Consider the following 21,034-nt stretch of genomic DNA (forward strand, 5'->3'; position numbering starts at 1 on the left):
GTTCACTACAGGGTCCTGTCTGAGGGCATAGGGGGGCACTCCTTGTGGCTGTGAAGCACCCTACAGGGAGAGCAATACTCCTGGGAGATAGGAATCCTCCTCCCCTCCCACCATCAAAGCACTCTTCAAAATTTTTAAGAAAAAAATAATATACATTAAAAAAAAAAAAAAGCCTTTTCCATCAGACTCACTAAAACAGAACCAAAACAAGAAAACTGGGTAGCCTGACCAGGCGGTGGCACAGTGGATAGAGCGTCGGACTGGGACATGGAGGACCCAGGTTTGAAATTCTGAGGTCGCCGGCTTGAGCGTTGGATCATCGACATGACCCCATGGTCACTGGCTTGAGCAAGGGGTCACTGGGTCTGCTGTAGCCCCTGGTCAAGGCACATATAAGAAAGCAATCAATGAACAACTAAGGAGCTGCAGCAAAGAATTGATGCTTCTCATCTCTCTCCCTTCCTGTCTGTCCCTAACTGTCCCTCTCTCTGTCTCTTGTCACACACAAACAGAAAAAAGAAAACTGAGCAAAAGGAAGATTATTCCCCTTAATACTTAATCTTTTATATACTGTTCATTATAAATTTTCACAAATGAATATCATTCACTCCACAATTTTCTTTGTGCCTTCACGTATTTGTATTAATCTTACATTACTGGAAAAGTATAATATGCACATATGTATGTGTATGTCTGTTTCTTAAGAAATAGTCAGAAATTCACAGAGCAGTTTTGTTGACTCTGTCCTTTTCTAAGTACAAAACTACCAGCAGTCTCATGATGAACAGGACCGGCTGTCGAATCCTAAGACAGGCGAGCAGAACCTGCAGCCAAGTCTATCACAAGGAGCACCCCACACAAGTCGCAGCTTTGGTCAAGCAACCACTGAAATCAAGCAACCACTCGGCTCCAAAGGCAAAACTAGCACCTGTCTTTTTTTAAATAAACAATGTCATGAGATGCAGGGCTGAGCCCTCTTCCAGGGCAGTTTCCAAATGATCCCATAGTCAAATTCTATATTTATCATACTGCAATTTATACCCGCTTCTGAATATTTAAAATCTATTTAAAACACAATGTAATTTTCTACCATTTGAAGTCTCCCCCCCCCCCCCAAGCCCTTTTTTCCTTTAGCAAAAACAATACTTTCTCCTTTGATGCCATCTATTAGTGCAGCTTCTGGTACTGTAACTACAAAGGGCACCATCTTCACGATACAGCAGTGTGTACGGATAACAAGCCATCAGATTTAAATATTTTGGTAAAATTGCAGGGCAGCTTGACCAGGCAGTGGCACAGTGGATAGAGTGTCGAACTGGGACACGGAGAACCCAAGTTTGAACCCTGAGGTCACCAGCTTGAGCGCGGGTTCATCCTGTTTGAAGCCCAAGGTCGCTGGCTTGAGCAAGGGGACACTGGCTTGGCTGGAGTCCCCCAGTGAAGGCACATATGAGAAAGCAATCAATGAACAACTAAGGTGCGGCATCGAAGAATTGATGCGCAAAGCAGTATCTCCAGGAATTATTCCTCTATGAAGAGCTAGTGGCAGGGTTCTTCTAAGCCTAAGAACACAGTGTTGTGAAATAAGAGGTCATTCATTTCTAACTTCTCAATTTGTCTCTATTTAGGCGCCCTTCTATTATTTGGAGCGATCATACTGAATTTGGTGCCTTCCAGTATGCTCTTGAGACCCATCCGTATCAACAGCGAGAGCAATTCTGATGTGAAAGAGAAAGGTAGCAGTTTGTCCGCAGGTGGCCCAGAAGCCGTGTGTGGGACAGACACCTCACACTACAGTGAGACACTGGAGTCTCCAATCAGGGACAGTACCATGCAGAAGGCTGGACAAGCAGGTCCAAGTTTAATCGACTTGCAAAATCAAAATGAAGAGGTCAACAGTGGGCTGAACAGGAACAGACTGTTCTTAGTGACTAAGGAAGAACGTTTCAAGCAAAAGGCTACTTTGTGGAGCTGTAAACAAAAACTCTGTGATCTCTCACTTTTGAAGAATCCTTTCTTCTGCATATTCACCTGGTCTCTTCTCTTCAGTCAGTTGGCATATGTGATCCCTACTCTGCACCTGGTAGCCAGAGCCAGAACACTGAGTATTGACATGATGGACGCCTCCTACCTCATTGCCGTAGCTGGTAAGAAAGCTACTTTAACCTCCCAAACATAAAGTTTTTCCTAGGTGTCTGTCTGACACATTAGACATTAAGTATTTGTTGGAAAATACTGTTTTTAAAAGCTGGTGCTTAGTGGTAACTGCCACTCGAAGAAACAAAAGAAATTCTAGGTAGTCAGCATAGTGCAGTGGCTGAAAGCTTTGGCTCTGGAGCTAGACTTTCCGGGTTCAAGTTTTTGCTCTGTATTTCCAAGCTGTGTCACCTTAGGCAAGGTATGTGTGCCTTCTCTGTGCCTCAAATTCCTCATTTGTAATACAGGGATAATAGTACCTACCCCAATAAGGTTATTAGGATTAAACAAGTAATGCATGTAAGGTTTTCAATAATGTTCTACTAATATCTGTAGCTAAGTATTTTCCCCCTTGAACTCATAGTAAGACATCAATATGCCTGTTGAGGCTAGTCACACTAATGGATTGGCTGATATTTAAAATAAATTAGAATGTAAGTTAAAAAATAAAACTAATCACTTAGTTGAGTATAAAAATATATAAAAACAGGATACTTTATATAGAACATAGAATTTGTCACACCTGACAAAAGAGGAAGTCTAAAAAAAATGGGGAGAAATGGAATGGAACTGGTTTGCTCTAGTTATCTGGAAATTCTCAGTAGCTCAACATGACTTTTCTCTATTTGTTTTAAGACTATTTACCAAGCCCTCATAAAACCCACTACACTCCGTTTCCAATTGCAAAGGTCCTCTGCTTCAGTCAAATAAATTGTATGTACACACACACAAAAGATACATAGCTAAACTGATGTTTTTACTAAACTGTCTGGTCAGTTATCAATTTAGATCAAATTAGGGCTACCAAATGGAACAAAAGAATGTAACATGAAGACTCAATATGTATCCTAGGGAGTAACTAAAAATACACACATGGTATTCCATTCTGTATTTTTATCTCCTTTGTGTGTGTGGAGCAGTTTGCTTGAACTGCAGGAAGGATTTAAAGTATAACACCACTGTAGCTCATGCTACTACTCTTGGTGAAAATCTCTTGGTATTTAAACACTATATTAGCTATAACAGGATAAAAGATATGAATGTTCTATCATGCAATTGAGCAAAAAAGTGATTCTTACATTTTATTAAAGTTACATGATAGCTCTAATGTTCAAAATATGATTTTCAATTTCTCGACTTCCCACACACTTTCAAATTAAGCATAAGTTTTGGAGGAGGATTTAATTATCAAAACCTCATATGCAATTATAAGAAAGAGTTCCAACATCTTTTTCTTTAATTATATTTATTGAATTTTAGAGAGGAGAAGGGGTCAAGGAAGAAGCAGGAAGCATAAACTCATAGTAGTTGCTTCCGGTATGTGCCTTGACCGGGCAAGTCCATGGTTTCAAACTGGCAACTCAGCGTTCCAGGTCATTGCTCTATCCACTGCACCACCACAGGTCAGGCTCTCTCTTTTTGAAACATAAGACTCTATTGGCCGAGGCCAGGTGGTTCAGTGGATCAAGTGTTGGCCCAGTGCTCCAAGGTCACAGGTTTGATCCCTGGTCAGGGCACATATAAGAAGCAACAAGTGAATGCACAACTAAATGGAACAAAGTGAACAATGAGTTGATGCTTCTCTCTCTCTCTCCCCTCCCTTTCTCTCTCAAATCAATGGAAAAATTTAAACATAAGACTTTATTATTTATACTCCATCCTCCACCCTATGATTTCTCCAAGACACTGACCAGAGCGCCTACCAGTCTTTAAGAAATCGTACTTCAGCTTGGTGGTATGAACTTCCTGGCATTTTATTAGATGTATCTCGAATACTTAGGTAAATGTATCATCTACTGACAGACAAACGGAACCATTTCTTTCCTCATATCTCCTAACCTCAGGATGAAGTATTATGACTCAGGAAAAGATGCCTTAGGCATTTACATTTTCCAGAGGGGCTAGGGAAATGAAATTAGGATTTCATGAGAGCGTTTCAAAATTATCCCAGGTATCACTGAGACAGTCAGTCAGATTGTCTCTGGATGGGTTGCTGACCAAAACTGGACCAGAAAGCATCACTACTACATGTCTTTCCTCATCCTCTGCGGCGTCACTAACCTGCTTGCTCCCCTGGCCACCACACTCCCACTCCTTATGACCTACACCATCTTCTTTGCCATGTTCTCCGGTGGCTACCTGGCACTGTTACTTCCTATCATGGTGAGTAGACACTCTCGTTAACATTGTTAAACCATTTAGGAAAAGCAAGGATTAATAATCTCCCTAGAAGAGAATACATACTTTGTGTTAATTTTATAATTAAAACATCATACCAAAGGCCTCAGAAACCCTGTAGCTGTATTCCGGTAGTTATTCATCTTACCTTGGGGGTGGGAATGGCAAGAGGACTGTCCACCTGGCCCAGGAAAGAAACGAAAGAGGGCCAGCAGGACTCATTTTGCTCATTAGTTTCCCAAGTTAGGCTTCTGTTCACGTCCCTTCAGCTTCAGAAATTTCCTTGACACCTTCTAAGACAAGATCAAAGAGTTCCTGAGAGAAAAGGGGCCTTCCTGCCCACTGTGGCTTCTCTCTCTTGTTCAAAGTCTAGGTATCTTAATAGGGATTTAAAAAAACTCTCCATTTTTACCAACTGACTTAAAGTCCTGGACCCCAAAGGAACTGAAATATAAACTTCTGGGTTCTTAAAACTAGGTCCCCAAAATACTGGGAACACAATCCCTGGGAAAGTTCTGGCCTCAGGTCACTATTAGCCTAAGTGCTGTAGGATACTATACGAGGCTTAGGCAAAAGCCACTTTCTAAAGTTGAAATAAACTCCTAACATGATTTCTTACAAACCTATGGCTGGTACTCAAACTCAGGTAGATTCAATACCATTGTCGGCTAGAATGTAATACCACTTCCTAACAAAGAATAGCAGTCAAGTTCAGAAAAAAAGTACCCTGAACCACCTAGAAAAAGAAGCAAAACCCCATGTCCCCTCCCCTGCTAACAAGGGGAAAGCACAGCCTGCCAGGTGGAATTCCTGTCCCTCCCACCTCAGTGTCAGGCAGGCCTTCCACGTCACCCCCCACGGCAACTCTTCACAGTCTGAGATGACATAAGCAGCACGTGTCCCTTAGTAGGCAGAAGTTTCCATAGAATTTCAACCCCAACGCAGCTAACACTGAACTCTAACCCTACAGGTGGACCTGTCCGGGAATTCTGTCATACACAGGTTTATGGGACTTACCAGCTTCTTTGCTGGGATAGCAATCCTTTCAGGACCACCTATAGCAGGTAACAGCTCAGCCATCTTCTGAGCAATGAAAGAAAACGCTGACCTATGATTGATACATAGTAACATGGAATGACCATGTCAAGTTTAAACAAACTGATGGTATCTGGGCAATTCCTGGACCAGCCCCCACACTCCATCACCGGGCCAGGAGAATCCAAGGGCTAACCCAACAGATGTGCATTAAGCAGGTTCTTATGTTCTCTTGGGTGTCTTAAGAGCTAGGGCTATATGTCTGTCTGTCTGGGAAGACAACCAGGCTTTATCAGATTTCCAAAGACCTACAATGCTTAAAAGAAAAAGAAACACTGCCATTTTTACCTAAACAGGAGCCACTTTTATAGAGCTTGAAACTGCAAGCCTGACCCCTCTGCCCTTCAGCCGTGTCTAGGACTTCTCAACATGTCTTATGTCAGAGTGATGGAGATTCTTCATTCTCTCTCTGTAGCTAAGGTGGGAGGAAGGCTGGCCAAAGGCCAGAGCTCTGTGGACAGGATAGGCGCAGCCTCTGGGGAACATTAAATACAAGTAGAATAAAAACTGGGGGAGCTCTGACCACTTAAGTTAGCTTTCAGACTGAAGTGTGGTGTTTTTCACTTACTTTTAACCTAATGGGACATTGAATCCAAGACTATTAAAAGGCTGACTTACTCACACAGAAATACTTCCAGGGAACAGACTTGAACTTTAGTCTTCCACACCTTAGTTCTCAATATATCTGAACATACAGATTACTACAGCATTTCTAATCACCCAAAAAAAGGAATTCCACCTAAAACTTACTTTGGCCTCCTTCCGTCCTGAAGTGAGACAGAAAAAGGATCTGATCTTGCCCACCATCATTTTTTAAAAATTAAGTTACATCTATTAGGCTTGCACCTCTATAAACTCAAGACTTAGAAAAGGCACATAGCAAAAGAAAATGTAAAAAGTCTAATAACAAAGGTTATTACTGGAAGGAAAAAATGCACCACTCCCTGAGGTTTAGCTTAGGTGTACCTATTCTAAAGGAAAACTAGATACAAATCTATAACCAAACCCTTCTGTGAGTGTATGGACACACATCTTCACATACTGCCAAACTCAGCCTATACTGGAGAGCAGGCTGGAACTTAAGTCAAGCCAGAATTGTTATATAGGGACTGGTAAAAGGTGACCAGACACCAGAGATGCCTAGCAGGACTACTTTCTGGCTAATGCCAGGCCAGAGACAGAGAACAGAGCCCAAATACAGTTTGCTGATGCATTTTTCTCCATCTTGCTCCTTCTTCACTGGCTGTCCAATGATATCCGGGAACTTTCCAGGCTAACAAGCCAAAAATACAAAGAAGGAGCAAACACCAGTGCAGAGTATCTTATTCAAATGATAAAGGCAAGTAACAAAACTACAACATGTCTAGACATTTTATGTTCCATGTCTTTGTACATATTTTAAAATAAAATATTCAGAGTTCAGTATATGAGAAGACAAGGCAAGTTTTGTGACAACCATTATCTAAAAAGGAAAAGCTATATTTGTGTGGGGGGGTCGTTTTGAAATCAATTGGTTGGGTCATGATCTTTTTATTTGTTTTTTAATGAAAAAGGATCGACTACAACAGAGCAGATTAGAAAACATTGCATCACTTTATTGTGAAACTTTTTACACACACAAACCTATGTATTTTAAGAATATATGATGTAAAGTACATTTCTTACTGTGAGTAAAAAAAAAAATTTACAAGCCTTTTATTAACCAAAGGGTACAATACCCTAGCACAATATGTGAGGAAAAAGAAAGCTCATGATAAACTTTCTACCTGCTAATTCTGAGAATATTACAAATATAAGTTCTAAAAAAAGTCAAAAGAAGTGTTAAGGCTGCCACTGAAAGCTTATGTGTAGATTTTTTAGTTTGCGAGTCGCTCTCAGCATCTTAAACAAGATGATGAGGGTCGATGCGTACATAAGTCAGGCTTGCTTCTCCGTCCCAGTCTCCCACTGACTGCGACGCTGCGCTGCACACTGCAGGAGCGGAAGCAGCTTCCCGAAAGCCTCTGCCTCTGTAACTCACTCCTTGCGAAACAACAGAGGACTTTAACAGAGGCCATTACATTTGTTTCTAAATTCTGACTCCAGCACCAACTGCCAAAGAAACATCAGAAACGCTGATTCACAGACAGGCTTGTTCGCAACAGGACTGGGCAGTTGCTCCATTACTGTCTTAGCTTTCAAGAAATCAACAGGCTTGCTGGTTACACGATACTAAATTCTCAACCAGCTTAGGCCTTCAAAACTGTGTGAGATTCTCTGTTTTTTTTTTTACTTACCTGTTCGACTGTTATTACCAAATAGCAAAAGTTGAAATTCCTATAAAAGATTACAGGCATTTTAAATTAGCATCAGTAAACAATAAAACTTTCCACAGTAATCCACAGTCAAAACACTTTTAATAATGGTAACACTGGTTACCAAAACAATATTTTTCTCCTTCCTGTATAGAAATAAAAAAGAAAAACAAGTTAGTCTTATACAGCATATTTTAATAAAACAAAAAAAGGGAAAAATAAGCATAGAAAACCCATAGAAATCATAACTAAGTTTCTTAAAATTACACATTTTTCTTTTAAAAAATGTAAATAAGGCACATGGGCAAGAAATTTATACAACTTTTAAAACATTGATTATACTAATATAGTAGCAACAACATTTTTTATTTTCTATTTTTTAACTTTGAGGCACGTTTATTAAAGCTGGGGGCAGTGAAACAGGAAGGCCTAGGACAGAAGCAGCAGCAGGAGAGGCTGGCGGTGGCTGCTGTCAGCTCACTGGGAAGCAGGCAAAGGAGCCTTGGGGACAGGTAGGGGGTCAGCCCGGGAAGAGCTCCCCTGCTTGCGAGTCTCACAAGGACCCTTGGAACTGAGGAAGGGAGTGCTGCTGAGAAAGAAAGGCGCAGACGTGCTCCTGGGAGGGAGTGCACTCCAAATTCTCACCAAATCTGTTTCAACACCGACAAGGAAGTTTCAAATTACTCCCCAACAACACACAGGTCCTCCACAAGCCACCCTTACCCACTGTAGCCCACAGCCCGCCCCTCCTGTTGCTTTCCAGTACTTAAGTGACAAAGTCATAGAGATAACATGGCCTGCTGCAGGGGAGGGCAGTTTTAGAGCTGTTCTAGGTTTCCGGACTTCAGGCGACCAAGACCTAAGTGAAGGCCAAATGTCATCACCTGTCCAAACCCAACTGCTGTTTCTTGCTGGTAGTTGGCATCTAGATCTACACGCTGGCACCAGGATGGAAACTAAAACAGTGGTGGAAAAATAAAAACTATTGCTCTTTTAAAACATTATTATATTTCTAGTAGGCCCTATTAACAAAGGTAAACCCTGCAGGAAGCAATAGAAATACAAAAATAGTGCCTTGGGGAAAAAAGCAAATATATAATCATACTCTCCAACACACAAATCAGAGATATAAAGCTACTCATGGGAAATTCCTAATCTTATATCCAAAAGCAGTTGACGTGTGAGCTCAACATGCTGAAGGCTGTTTCTTGTAAAAATAAAACCAAGGGCCCATAAAATAAAACTGAATGCAGCCTCCCTCTCCTCCACATAACCCCCATTCCCAACCTTAAATGTGCATAATGCTAATATATTTAAATCAAATTACCATCTAAAAACTCCCTAAAACACCACAAGTATTTGATAACCTAACGACCTTACCTTATATTAAAGATTCATTCACTCCAGGAGGTACTTCAGAGAAGTGATTTTCTCCAACAAATTCAAGGAAAGCTGTTTCTTTTTTTTTTTTTTTTAGATTTTATTCATTTTAGAGAGCAGAGAGAGAGAAAGGGGGGAGGAGCAGGAAGCATCAACTCCCACATGTGCCTTGACCTGGTAAGCCCAGAGCTTTGAACCTGGGGCTTTGAACCGGGGACCTCAGTGTTCCAGGTTGGCGCTTTATCCACTGCGCCACCAGAGGCCAGGCAGAAAAGCCATTTCTAATGCCACATAATTTTAGGTCGATTGTACACCAGCATAAGTTAAAGTTAACTATAGTAGTTCCTAAAGGATAATTAATTACACCTCTCTTTTGCTATTACTTGCCGATCTCACACCTCATCAAAAATACCATGAAGTGCCTGACCTGGTGGTGGCGCAGTGGATAGAGCATCGGACTGGGATGTGGAAGGACCCAGGTTCGAGACCCCGAGGTCGCCAGCTTGAGTGCAGGCTCATCTGGTTTGAGCGAGGCTCACCAGCTTGGACCCAAGGTTGCTGGCTCCAGCAAGGGGTTGCTCAGCCTGCTGAAGGCCTGCGGTCAAGGCACATGTGAGAAAGCAATCAATGAACAACCAAGGTGTTGCAACGTGCAATGAAAAACTAATGATTGATGCTTCTCATCTCTCTCTGTTACTGTCTGTCTATCCCTCTCTCTGACTCACTCTCTGTCTCTGTAAAAAATAAAAAAAATAAAAAAATAAAAAAAAATACCATGAAGTGAAACTGGTAATTCTGCACTATTTTTCTGTGTTTTATAAGAAAAGACAGAGACTAGATGGAAATTCATCGCTCTAAACTTGCTCTGTCCCACTAACATGGGTAAGTGCAGCTCCTCATGAAATGATAGCTCATTCGTGAGGATGAAACGACCTCTCTTCCACCTCACCTGAGATACATTAAACAAATATTCCATTCAGTCCTCACTCCACCTGTTCTCAACCACCCTCTACATTCATCGGTCATCTTAGCCTATCAGTTGAGAATTTCTCTATGGCCTGAAACTGTATTTAGAAAACAAACAAAACACTCAACGTTTGGTCTGCTTTAAATCACTCTGGAGGCTGAAGTCAGTGGGGGACAGGTGAGAATGCAGAGCGCAGGCCTCTGTCCCCTAATTCCCGAGGGACATATTATAGACCCTGAAGAGGCAGAGGAAAACCCTGTAATCATTTCTTTACCCAGTGATTTTCCCTACAATGCCCTAGAGCAGTGGTTCTCAAAGTGTGTGCCAGGGCACTAGACGATTTCCAGGTGCACCCTATGGTAGTCCAGAGAAATATGTGCCTGTTGGGACCAAAACACCAACAGGATTTTTGGAGTTTAGATTTTTGGGAGAGAGGTGTGGGGAATTGGCTGTAAACTGACAGTCTGCCCAACCCCCCACCTCACTTGCCTGATGAGGTTGCAAAAGGCTGTTAAGCTGTGGTGCTGGATTGTTTACACTACCCCCCATGTTCCCTGGAAAGACTGGAGGCAAGTTTCTTCTATCCTTTGTTTAGTGTAAAGTTAAGATGATATGTATGGTGGGGGTTTTCTGCACTCAACACAATTAAGAGTAAAAAGAGAGGAATTCTTCAATGTATTGATGAGGAAATGAGAGTTTGCCTTTCAAATACATGCCCAAACATTGAAGAAATAGCTAGGACACATCAGGCTCATGTTTCTCATAAACACAAGAATGAAAAAACGTAACACATTCGCGCCAGGACCTGCCAAATGTACTTAATCTTAATGAGAATGTATGTGTATATATATATATATATATATATAGAGAGAGAGAGAGAGAGAGAGAGAGAGAGAACTTTTGTGTCGTGTTTTTTTTAAACTTTTTTACGAATTCTAAAGAAGCATAACTCAAAAAATGTAACATAAAAATGTTTTTTAATGTCCGAATAAATTTAATTTTGTTGTATTTATTTCATTTAATTACCATAAAAGCACTCTTGGACTTTATATTTTTTCTTTAACATTTGACTTAATTATTATAACATATTTCTCAGAAACTTGTATACAGTGTGCCTACAATTATTTGTAGGACTTTTTTTTTTTTAGAGAGACAGAGAGTCAGAGAGAGGGATAGATAGGGACAGAAAGACAGGAACGGAAAGAGATGAGAAGCATCAATCATCAGTTTTTCGTAGCGACACTTTCATTGTTCATTGATTGCTTTCTCATATGTGCCTTGACCGTGGGGCTACAGCAGACTAAGTAACCCCTTGCTCAAGCCAGTGACCTTGGGTCCAAGCTGGTGAGCTTTTTTGCTCAAACCAGATGAGCCCACGCTCAAGCTGGTGACCTCGGGGTCTCGAACCTGGGTTCTCCATATCCCAGTCCAATGCTCTATCGACTGCGCCACCGCCTGGTCAGGCTACTTGTAGGATTTTAAATGTGCCCCGACTTCAAAGAGTTTGAGAACCACTGCCCTAGAGAGTTTGATTTTGATTCAGTATTTCCAGGATTGATGAATCCCTACAAAAACAAAAAAAATCAAAAATAAATCCAAATAGCTCTTTAGTGTGGTTTAAAAATGAGGAGGGGGTTAATCCTTCCCTTGCAAGTATATTCCTTTACAAGGCCAAGGAGTCAAGCTACCAAATCCCAACACAGACCACAACCCTTTAATAAAATGCAAAGTACAGAGCTAGCACCTAAAGCATTCCTAGTAAATCTTACTGCAAGTCTCCATCACGGGCCCTTGGGAGAGTTCTGGTCTTAAAAGGCACCGAGGCCCTGGCCAGTTGGCTCAGCGGTAGAGCGTCAGCCAGGCATGTGGAAGTCCCAGGTTCGATTCCCAGTCAGGGCACACAGGAGAAGCACCCATCCGCTTTCCACCCTTCGCCCTCTCGTTTTTCTCTCTCTCTCTCTCTTCCCCTCTGCAGCCATGGCTCGATTGAAACGAGCTGCTGAGCAATAGAGCAATGCCCCAGATGAGCAGAGTATCACCCCTAGTGGGCTTGCCAGGTAGATCCCGGTTGGGGCACATGCAGGAGTCTGTCTCTTCTCATTGAATAAAAAAATAAAAATTTTTAAAAAGGCACTGAGGTTTAAATGTGCTAAACCACATTTCCCAAGATTACTGAAAATATATGTATTCTCCCATCATGGCACATATAGAAAATACTTGTGTAGCACACCCAAAGTAAAGTGACAGGTTGCTAACAGCAGCCAGCAGCTCTGGTGACGGAGGGAGGAGAGAATACCACTGCCTCAGCACACCTTGGAAGTCCCCCTGTTCTGGTTCAACACCAGCTAGTCACCTGCTGAATGCTTAGTCACTAACTTGAACTAGTATCAAGGGACTTTGAATTAAGGGCCATCTGGATGTACTTCAAGTTTTCACAAGATGACCAACAGTAAACTTACAGTAGTAATCCTAATAAAAAGGATTCATAACTGAGCTCAATCAAGTTCTGAGATACCACAGGTACGAATACGTTTTAGACAGGATGTTAAATTCATCTTTAAACATGTACGGCTTAACCCATAAAATGATGTTAAATAGTTCCAAAATGCTGACATTAAAAAAAATGAATTTAGCCTGATTAGGCGGTGGCGCAGTGTATAGAGTGTCGACCTGGGATGCTGAAGACCCAGGTTTGAAACTCCGCAGTTGCCGGCTTGAGCACAGGCTCATCAGGCTTGAGCCCAAGATTTTTGGCTTGAGCAACGGGTCAGTGGCTCAGCTGTAGTCCCCTAGTCAAGGCACATGAGAAAGCAATCAATGAACAACTAAAGTGCCACACAAGTTGATGCTTCTAATCTCCCTTCCTGTCTGTCTCTCTCTCGCTCTAAAAAGATAAAATAAAAAAGAATTTAGATTACTGTATTACTTATCAAATTTGACAGATCATTCTAAATCCTTTTGTGTTGACAGCAAGAAAACTGGTTTTCAAAACTATTAAAGAAAGCTAAGCCCTACCTTCTTAGTTGTTTTAAATTATCACAGGAAACATTAGGTATTCCTGCCCAAAACATGGTTTACAGCTCTAGATATAAGGAAGTAACTTGGAGAACAATATTTTGTATCTAAGAATCAGTTGAGTGCCATCCAGGATGAAGTACGCTTAACATGAGTCTCAGGTGAATCCGATGCAAGACGCCTGGAGACACAGGAGGTGCTCACAGGGGACTGCAGCTTAGGGCCGCACCAGCGGCCTGTGTACCTCTCCATGTCAGCTGCATACAGAAACACTAGCTTGCTGCAGACACTCAGATGTACACACATTTTCCTGAATTGTGGCTGGTACCAAATCACGACTTTCTCTGCCAATCACAATGCTTTTGCAATGACCAAAAGGAACCCACTTTTTTGAATGTTAACTTATGTGCATGTGTTTTCATTGAAAACAGCTGGAGGCCCTGGCCGGTTGGCTCAGCGGTAGAGCGTCGGCCTGGCGTGCGGGGGACCCGGGTTCGATTCCCGGCCAGGGCACATAGGAGAAGCGCCCATTTGCTTCTCCAACCCCCCCTTCTTCCTCTCTGTCTCTCTCTTCCCCTCCCGCAGCCAAGGCTCCATTGGAGCAAAGATGGCCTGGGCGCTGGAGACGGCTCCTTGGCCTCTGCCCCAGGCGCTAGAGTGGCTCTGGTCACGGCAGAGCGATGCCCCGGAGGGGCAGAGCATCGCCCCCTGGTGGGCAGAGCATTGCCCCTGGTGGATCCCGGTCGGGCGCATGCAGGAGTCTGTCTGACTGTCTCTCCCCGTTTCCAGCTTCAGAAAAATACAAAAAAACAAAACAAAAACAAAAACAGCTGGAATACAATGGCTTCTGAACTATCAAAAATATTTTAAAAATATACACTTAAAGGTATTAAACTGTTTAGGGTTGAAAGTACATCTTTGTACAGCTTTTCCTACTGTTACCAAAAAAGTACAGTGACCTGACAAAATCAGACCAAATATACAGTGTTCTTTTACTTTTTGGTGGCAGGGAAAGACTAATTATTCCAACCAAATACAGTAGATAATTCAATATTAACACAAGTTCTGAATTTAACTTACCTAGGAGCCACTTAAATCTAAGCCTGATTATAGCAGCTAATACTTTCATAAGACAATCAATAACACATTCTAGTCCTGCATCCTACATTTCGCCTCATATTTGCTATTATAAAGACTCCTAAAATTCCTCAACTGCACATTATAATTCTATTGAATGGCAACTGGGTCTTCGAGATAGGACAAAAACATATATTAATATATCGATTATCAAGTATAAATAAGAGAAACAGATTAAAAACATGATTTCATTAAATTTTGCACAGAAATAACATAGAAACAGTTCTAAAATATTCTACACAATCCCTCACCCTGGTAAGAAAATATATTAAACATATTTTATTTATTAATTTCAGAGAGGAGAGACAGAAAGAGAGAGAGAGAGAGAGACGGGGGAGGAGCAGGAAGCATCAACTCCCATATGTGCCTTGACCAGGCAAGCCCAGGGTTTCAAACCAGCAACCTCAGCATTCCAGGTCGAGGCTTTATCCACTGCGCCACCACAGGTCAGGCTATTAAACATATTTTAATCTTGAATGTTTCTAAAGCAACATTCTGTCTTGAAATGTGTGTATGTGGTGAAATGAAAGGCTTAGAAGCAGTTTTCTCTTAACCTGTTTTGGGCCCTCTCACATTTCTTCAAGACAACAACCTGCTTTCACTATCTTTAGCTGTGCTCTCCTAACCTTTTGCAACACTACCTCCCTATCCAAGTATGTGGGTGAAACCCCGAAGGCTTATAAGCAGTTTTCTCTTAAACTGTTTTGGGCCCTCTGGGACTTCTTAAAAACGACAACAACCCATTTCCACTATTTTTAGCTGTGCTCTCCTAACATTTCATAACACTATTTACCTCCACAGCCAAGAATTTCTAGTCTCTTTCCATAGTATTATTTCTAATACTGCTGCCGCATAATTCACAAGTTATGTATATACTGGTAAATCTGCCGTATTAGTGGGACTAAGGCAAGAATGACAAGGGATAGAAGGGGGCTGCTTTCCATACTCCTTCCTTTCTAGAGAGTTCTAGAAGAGTTGATAGATTGGTCACCTATTTCTCAGATAAAGGTCAATCACAGTCAAAATAATACAAGGACCTGTCCTAGTTGTTTTCATTTCACTCTTTTGCTTAAGAAACATCTGAGGTCACTGATCAAACAAGGAGTCAATAAGTAAAAAGTAAAGTTAGCTGAATTTAAGAGGCCATCAAACATGCCATCCACTCATTACATTGAGACCAGGAAACATAAAGCTACTGAAACAACAAATCTAAAAAAATGTAAAGACTGTATCTGAGCCAAATAAAGAGAGCAAAGAGGAAAGGAGATAGAATATACAATCAGACCAAAGGAAAGGATGTACTCTATACATTCAGTGAGAAGTCATGTTCCAAGAGAGAACCAAAAATCACAAGACACAATGTAAGCTCCATGAGGGCAGACCTTTCCATTTTGCTCACATCCCCAGTACCCAGAACCATGCTAGCATACAGCACCAAAACATTTTGAATAAATGATCAGAATAACAGCTTTAACTTTCTAAGGGTTTTCTGGATTTAAATATAAAAGCCATAATGTAAGTCTGTGTCTCCAAACATAATATGCACAGTCTCTAGAAAGGGAGCTATCAAGTATGGCCAGTAGACACCTCCCCCCTCAAAGTTCCTGACACTCTTTTAGGGAGTCTGTGAGGTCAGTTCTCTCATTGTTTTTCTTTGGAAAAACATCAGGAGTTCACAATTATTTTCTTTGTAAGAATGGTGGCCTTCTAATGAGATTCATCATAAAATGAAATGGTACGTGTCCCTAATTTTCTCCAACTTCCATTCTAAGATCAAAGATGAGTTCTGGGTCAAGAATGACTTTTCTCAGCTTTGGCCAGATGGCTCATGCATCTGCCTAGCATGTGGATGTCCTGGGTTTGATTCCTAGTCAGGGCACACAGGAGAAGCACCCATCTGCTTCTCTACTTCCCCTCTCACTTTTCTTTCTACACCCCTCACCCCTGCAGCCATGGCTCAGTTGGAGTGAGTTGACCCAGGTGCTAAGGATGGCTCCATGGCCTCCAGCTTAGGTGCTAAGAAGAGCTCCATTGCTGAGCAATGGAGCAATGCCCCAGCTGGGCAGAACATCGCCCTCTGTGGGCTTGGCTAACAGAAACCGTTCCTTCCTTCCAGGTTGGTTATATGATCACACCCAGACATACGCAGGCTCTTTCTACTTCTCTGGCACATGCTATTTCCTCTCCTCGGCTTCCTTCTTCTTTGTACCACTGGCTGAGAGATGGAAAAGCAGAGTCTGACCAGGAGGAGAAAGGACTGCAATCAAGTGCAAGCATAACAAAAGAAAAGTTAAACCAGTAAGTCCTTGGAAACAAAAGAAAACCTACAGGAATAATTCACTGAAAATAAAGCTCAGAAGAGAACAGTTTCCTCCCTTGTAAAATAAGAAGGCAAACCAAATAAAGAATGTTTAATTGGTGGGAAGAAAGAAATAATAGCAATTTAAATTATCCCATTTGTTAGTATTTAATAGGTTGTCATCAGTTAAAGCCACTACCTTAAGTAGTAAATGAAAATCAGAATGTACTGTAATAATAAATTAACTAAACTCTCAATTGTACTGTAATTGTCAATAAAATATGTAAAGACAACCTTTTTTCTTAAAGTATTAAATATAGCCAATGGTATCTAGAACTCTGGAATCTGAATATTAAAACCTTGTTTAATGACTGTAATATTATATACCCAAAAAGTCTATCTTTGCTAATTGATTAGCGCTATTCTTTTTCTTTGCATTCTTTTTTTTCTTAACTTTTCTTTTTTTTTTTTGTATTTTTCTGAAGCTGGAAACGGGGAGAGACAGACAGACTCCCTCATGCGCCGGACCGGGATCCACCCAGCACGCCCACCAGGGGGCGATGCTCTGCCCCTCTGGGGCGTTGCTCTGGCACGACCAGAGCCACTCTAGCGCCTGGGGCAGAGGCGAAGGAGCCATCCCCAGCGCCCGGGGCCATCTTTGCTCCAATGGAGCCTTGGCTGCGGGAGGAGAAGAGAGAGACAGAGAGGAAGCGGGGGGGGGGGGGGGGGGGGGGGGGATGGAGAAGCAAATGGGCGCTTCTCCTATGTGCCCTGGCCAGGAATCAAACCCAGGTCCCCCGCACGCCAGGCCAACGCTCTACCGCTGAGCCAACTGGCCAGGGCCTTAAATTTTCTATAATAAACATGGATTGCTATGTAATAAAAAATAATTGTTCTAAACTACCCTTTACCTCAAGATCATCTTAGTATCCCTACCCATCCAAACAATATTATTTTCACTGTATCTAATTATCTAAAATAATCCAGCTAAATATCTAGATGTGTCTTTAGAACTATAAGTTTTATGAATGTTGAATACGTGGCTTTTAATGGGAGATACTCTTAAACTAAACGAAGTTCCTTTCTTTCTTTTCTTTTTTTTTACAGAGACAGAGTCAGAGAGAGGGATAGACAGATAGGAACGGAGAGATGAGAAGCATCAATCATTAGTTTTTCGTTGCGCGTTGCAACTTCTTAGTTGATCATTGATTCTCATATGTGCCTTGACCGCGGGCCTTCAGTAGACCGAGTAACCCCTTGCTGGAGCCAGCGACCCTGGGTCCTTCCACATCCCAGTCCAACGCTCTATCCACTGCGCCACCACCTGGTCAGGCCGATGTTTCTTAAATATGGAATAATTGTTAACTAATTAATAATGTGACTTAAACAATTACATGTCAATAGAAAGCCCTTTATTCTTTGACTTTTTTTTTTAACAGAGACAGAGAGAGAGAGAGTCAGAGAGGGATGGACAGGGACAGAAGACAGGAACAGAGAGAGACAAGAAGCATCAATCATCAGCTTTTCATTGCGACACCTTAGTTGTTCATTGATTGCTCCCTCATATGCACCTTGACCATGGGGCCACAGCAGACTGAGCCAGCAACCTTGGGTCCAAGCTGGTGAGCCTTTGCTCAAACCAGATGAGGCCGTGCTCAAGCCGGCGACCTCAGGGTCCTGAACCTGGGTCCTCTGCATCCCAGTCCAACGCTCCACCTACTGCGCCACTGCCTGGTCAGGCTATTCTTTGATTTTTAAGAAGGAAGAACACCTAAAATTTTCTGCAATAGCAACATCTCTTAGCATCTCCTTCAAAACACTCCTTTTTAAACTATTGTTGTTGATATTGCATCTGTTGGTCAAATAAGTTTGTAAATATGATATATGTTTGCTTGCTTATAGTTTGCATTGGGTGTGGAGGACAGGCAGGGTCATTATAGCCTAAAGCTTAGTTTTAAGACTAAGCCTTTCTCACCCTTTTAATACTAAGATCTTTTCAAAACTAAGCTTTTCCCTACACCATTAAATGTTGCATGATGTGAGGTGGTGCACTCTCATGAGGAATCCCATTATGCCTCAGGTAAGTGACTTTGTATCAGAGACTTCCCTGTTTGTACATTGGATTAAAGGTTTTGATTTCTACACTATAAAATAGGGCAAAGGAGCCCATGCTGTAGGAGAGCAGAGAAAGGCCACATGGCGGAGAGGAGAAGCAGCCAAGATGGCGGAGTGCTGAAGGAGAAGCCAGTTTGTGCAGAGTTTGTGCAGAGAGAAGGAGATGGAGAACAGAGGTGAATAAGGCTGGTGAGCTAGAAACCTTTGATTCTAGGAAACTCGGATAAGTCAGTGGCTTTGGGAGCCCTGAATGGAAAGGGAAGTGTTTTCCCACTGTGTGTATTTCTTGCCTGCTAGGTGCAAGCTAGGATTAAATAATGGCCCACCAGTTCTTGGCTCTGTTGTTTCATTACCATCTGTCCGAATCAAATGGGAACCTGCATGGGCCAGGCAGCTGTGATGGTGGCTGTGACTACTGGCCATACAACATCCTTCCATTCTTTTCTGCTTTAAAGTAGCTATTGATTCCCTACAGAGAAAAATCCTAAACTGAAAGCCTGTTTTAGCTCCAAAATGTCACCCCCTCCCATTAAGGGTGCCTTTGTGCAAAGTCTGCCACCAGCTACAATCCCAAAGGCTTGTTTTCCACCACCAGGCAGTCTCACTGTCCTTCCCAATCTGAGTCACTCAAAGGCCATCCCTCTGGAAAACCTTCCCTAGCATTAATTCCTTCTCTCAACTGGAACCCCATCTAACTTTTAACAGAGTTCTCCGGGAGCTTACATGTCAATCATTTCCATCAGCCTCCAAGACCAACAAGGTGGATGATGTTTTATTCATCTCTGTATTCTCCACGGAGCAGCATCAACTCTGGGCCAAATTAACCTGGGTCTGAATCTCAGTTATCGCAAAAATAGTAGTTGGTCCTATTTAAAATGTATAGGGTTTACATTTAAATACAAATATCTAGCATTCTTTCTACACTGTAGATTTAAGATAATATGAAGAAAAAAAAAACAGAAACCCCACTTCTCTCACACACACAAACAGCAATTGAAGTTAATAATAAATCTCAGCTCTGCCACTTGTTACCATGTGACCTCATGATATTCCACCTAAGTCCCAATTTTCTCCTCTGTACACTCAGGATAATATCCCCAGACTACCTCGCAGATATATTGTGTGGATTAAATGCAAGTACACTTGAATCAGGCAAAAAATCCTTCATACACAGTAGCTTCTAATTTTCATTCTTCTGCTCTCTATGTTAAAAGAAATCAATAAACTACCAGGAACCATTCAGCTCTATTACCCTTTCCCTTTTGGGCAATAACAGTTTTCAAAGGAGACTTTTAACTTCCCAGGGCAACCGTGCTTTTCTCCGATGAAAGCAGACTACATTTTAAGCAGAATCAACTAAAGAACTCCAAGTTGGAATTCTGATTTGTGATTCTTAGGCAAGAGATGTTCTTCATCATACTCAATGGAATAGTCCCCCCAAACCTGGGTGACGTGGGCTAAGAAAAGTCTGAACAATCTGTAGACTACAGGAAGCTGAACACTGCTCTAACTAATGTATTCACTGTAATTAACTCATGATGTTCCTTCATTTACTACTGTTCTTGGGCAATATTTTAAGATGTCAACACATTTCTTAGAAGCCATTATCTAGAAATACTACCCCAGATGTATATGGGGTTTCAAGAAAAGCAAAATAGTACATTAATTTCCATTCTCATTTTCCCGTAAGATATCACAAGGGGGCAAAGAGGAAAACAAGTATCAGGCTTCAGACATACCAGTATGTGTGTTTGGGGAGACAGATCAGTGAATAACTTGATTTTAACACCTAATAATATACTAGTCACTGCGATGGGGACATTTCATATATCATCTAATTTAATCTTCAGCAGATACAATGATTACAAATGAATAAATGGTCCAAGAAATTAAACACCCAGTTAAGTGGGGGAGTCATAATTCAAACATACACCAACCCAAAACACTATGCTTTCTTTCTTCTCTAGATCACCCTGGCTTCTTGGCAGTACCCCGAGTTCATGAAGCTAATTTAATTGAAAGCTGTTATCTTATAATCAATTTGTTCTAATTCAAATTGGCATAAAATATAACATCCAGACTGAAATGAAAATGCAAAGTACCCAAGAACCAAAACAAACACATCTGCTATAATGCAATAATAATATAGCTATTAAACTAATTAACTTTTTAGGTCTTCCACCTGACCAGGCAGTGGCGCAGTGGATAGTGTCGGACTGGGATGTGGAGGACCCAGGTTCAAGACCCCGAGGTCACCAGCTTGAGCACGGGCTCATCTGGTTTGAGCAAGGCTCACCAGCTTGAGCCCAAGGTCGCTGGCTCAAGCAAGGGGTCACTCCGTCTGCTGTAGCCCCCCTC

At 41.8% G+C, this 21,034-nt stretch overlaps 1 protein-coding gene across 3 annotated transcripts in view; it reads left to right on the top strand.

The window, feature by feature from the left end:
- SLC16A4 (solute carrier family 16 member 4) overlaps positions 1-18,990 on the top strand; it is a 29,333-nt gene extending 10,343 nt beyond the window's left edge. Inside the window, exons 6-9 of one of the 3 annotated variants that reach the window (XM_066353115.1) lie at positions 1,629-2,147; positions 4,148-4,359; positions 5,345-5,438; positions 18,717-18,990. In XM_066353115.1, coding sequence (XP_066209212.1) covers positions 1,629-2,147; positions 4,148-4,359; positions 5,345-5,438; positions 18,717-18,856 — 965 coding nt within the window. In that variant the 3' untranslated portion in view covers positions 18,857-18,990. Of the gene's footprint in view, positions 1-1,628; positions 2,148-4,147; positions 4,360-5,344; positions 5,439-8,153; positions 9,231-16,378; positions 17,016-18,716 lie in introns of those variants that run through there. The other 2 variants (XM_066353114.1, XM_066353116.1) reach the window with 2 other exon arrangements.
- The last annotated feature ends 2,044 nt before the right edge of the window (positions 18,991-21,034 follow it).

This window comes from Saccopteryx leptura, chromosome 11 (assembly GCF_036850995.1).
Source record: "Saccopteryx leptura isolate mSacLep1 chromosome 11, mSacLep1_pri_phased_curated, whole genome shotgun sequence".
NCBI lineage: Eukaryota > Metazoa > Chordata > Mammalia > Chiroptera > Emballonuridae > Saccopteryx > Saccopteryx leptura.